Source organism: Morus notabilis, unplaced genomic scaffold (genome assembly GCF_000414095.1).
Source record: "Morus notabilis unplaced genomic scaffold, ASM41409v2 C11397922, whole genome shotgun sequence".
In the NCBI taxonomy this organism is placed as follows: domain Eukaryota; kingdom Viridiplantae; phylum Streptophyta; class Magnoliopsida; order Rosales; family Moraceae; genus Morus; species Morus notabilis.
The window spans coordinates 1-1,285 of record NW_010386794.1 but is presented as its reverse complement, the minus strand read 5'-3'; the positions used below and the strand labels follow the sequence as shown (position 1 = coordinate 1,285).

Here is a 1,285-nt window from a genome sequence, read left to right as displayed (position 1 = left end):
TTTTGTGATCATGTGCACAAACTGAAGTTTGACCCATTTAATTGAATTCTTTAAATCCTAATCGTCGTGGTCTCTTTTTTGGTAATTGATAACCACTACTCAATCTCTTTGTTGCACTTTCACAAAATTAATGAGAATTTCTTTTTCACAAAATTAATAGCATCATGAACCTTTTTGGTGTTCTCAAATACAAGAAGATGGGGGAGGATTTTCTCCAAAATTCTGGTCTACCATTTTCAATCATCAGGTTCGTTTGAGAGACCAAAATTTATCATAATGAAAATTGAATGAGATCCAGCTTAGCAGAAAGTTTCTGCATAATCTTACATTTTTGCTTATTTCTTGTTTATATCTATACAGAGCTGGAAGATTGACGGATGGTCCCTACACATCATATGATCTAAATACTTTGCTTAAAGCTACCGCCGGGCAACGGCGCGCAGTTCTTATCGGTCGAGGTATGTTGTTTGAAATAATACAAGTTAGAACATTTCTTTTTAAGGAAAAAAAGAAACAACTGCCATTGTATAGACTACGAGAACAATTCATGAGGCCTAATCACTTTCCTGTAGTATCATACCATGGTAGAAAATGGATTTTTGCAGCAAAAAAGAACAGATCACAAATTAAAGCATAAAATAATGCGTAAATAGAATAGGTGGTTTTCATGCTAATGTTCTCTAAATCTCCTAACTCCTGATTAGGGCTTTTGAAACCAGATTAATATGATTAACCATCTTTTATATATGCATACCTCATTTTGTTTAACAAATTTGGTCTCAGGGGATAAACTAGTTGGTGAGGTCAGCAGACTTGTTGTAGCTGAAGCTTGCATACAAGCGTTGGACATAGAATTCACTCGGGGCAAAATTTACGAAATCAACTCAATTGAGGTAATTCTCCCAAGATTGCATTAAAATTACATGTTGGCTATGGTGAACAATGCCTCTCAAGAGAATACCACTTTGTCATGTTAAAAAGGAAGTCCTTTGGCTAAAACTCCTAGCATTTTTTGCAGGGAGAAGGACCGGGAAGCGATCAGCAAAAGTGGCGAGAACTATTCGAAGCCGTGGAAACAAAGTAATTAGATACACATTTCATTGGTTCTTCTCCCTTTATGTATCTATTTAAGATGATGTTGCAAAGAGTAAAATTGCGGGTGACACATAAATTGCCTATGAAATGTATATAGACATCATACATGATATTTTTGGTGTTCTTCTTCTGTTATTTCCTGGCGTTCGCAACTCAGGAACGTACGATATCTCGGACTTTTTTTTTTTTT

General features: G+C 35.5%; 1 protein-coding gene across 1 annotated transcript; it reads left to right on the top strand.

The window, feature by feature from the left end:
• Positions 1-164: 164 nt before the first annotated feature.
• On the top strand, positions 165-1,250 carry LOC112095101 (sanguinarine reductase-like). Its single transcript, XM_024176779.1, has 4 exons — positions 165-247; positions 361-458; positions 784-893; positions 1,019-1,250. The coding sequence occupies exons 1-4, from the start codon at positions 165-167 to the stop codon at positions 1,082-1,084; spliced, it is 357 nt and encodes a 118-aa protein (XP_024032547.1). The 3' UTR covers positions 1,085-1,250.
• The last annotated feature ends 35 nt before the right edge of the window (positions 1,251-1,285 follow it).

What these genes read in the sequence shown, in the direction of transcription:
- LOC112095101 (XM_024176779.1), top strand. Translation starts at nt 165, where the DNA reads ATGAACCTTTTTGGTGTTCTCAAATACAAGAAGATGGGGGAGGATTTT. An exon ending in CTACCATTTTCAATCATCAG is followed by an intron (nt 248 to 360) that starts GTTCGTTTGAGA and finishes ATATCTATACAG; the next exon opens with AGCTGGAAGATTGACGGATG. An exon ending in CGCAGTTCTTATCGGTCGAG is followed by an intron (nt 459 to 783) that starts GTATGTTGTTTG and finishes ATTTGGTCTCAG; the next exon opens with GGGATAAACTAGTTGGTGAG.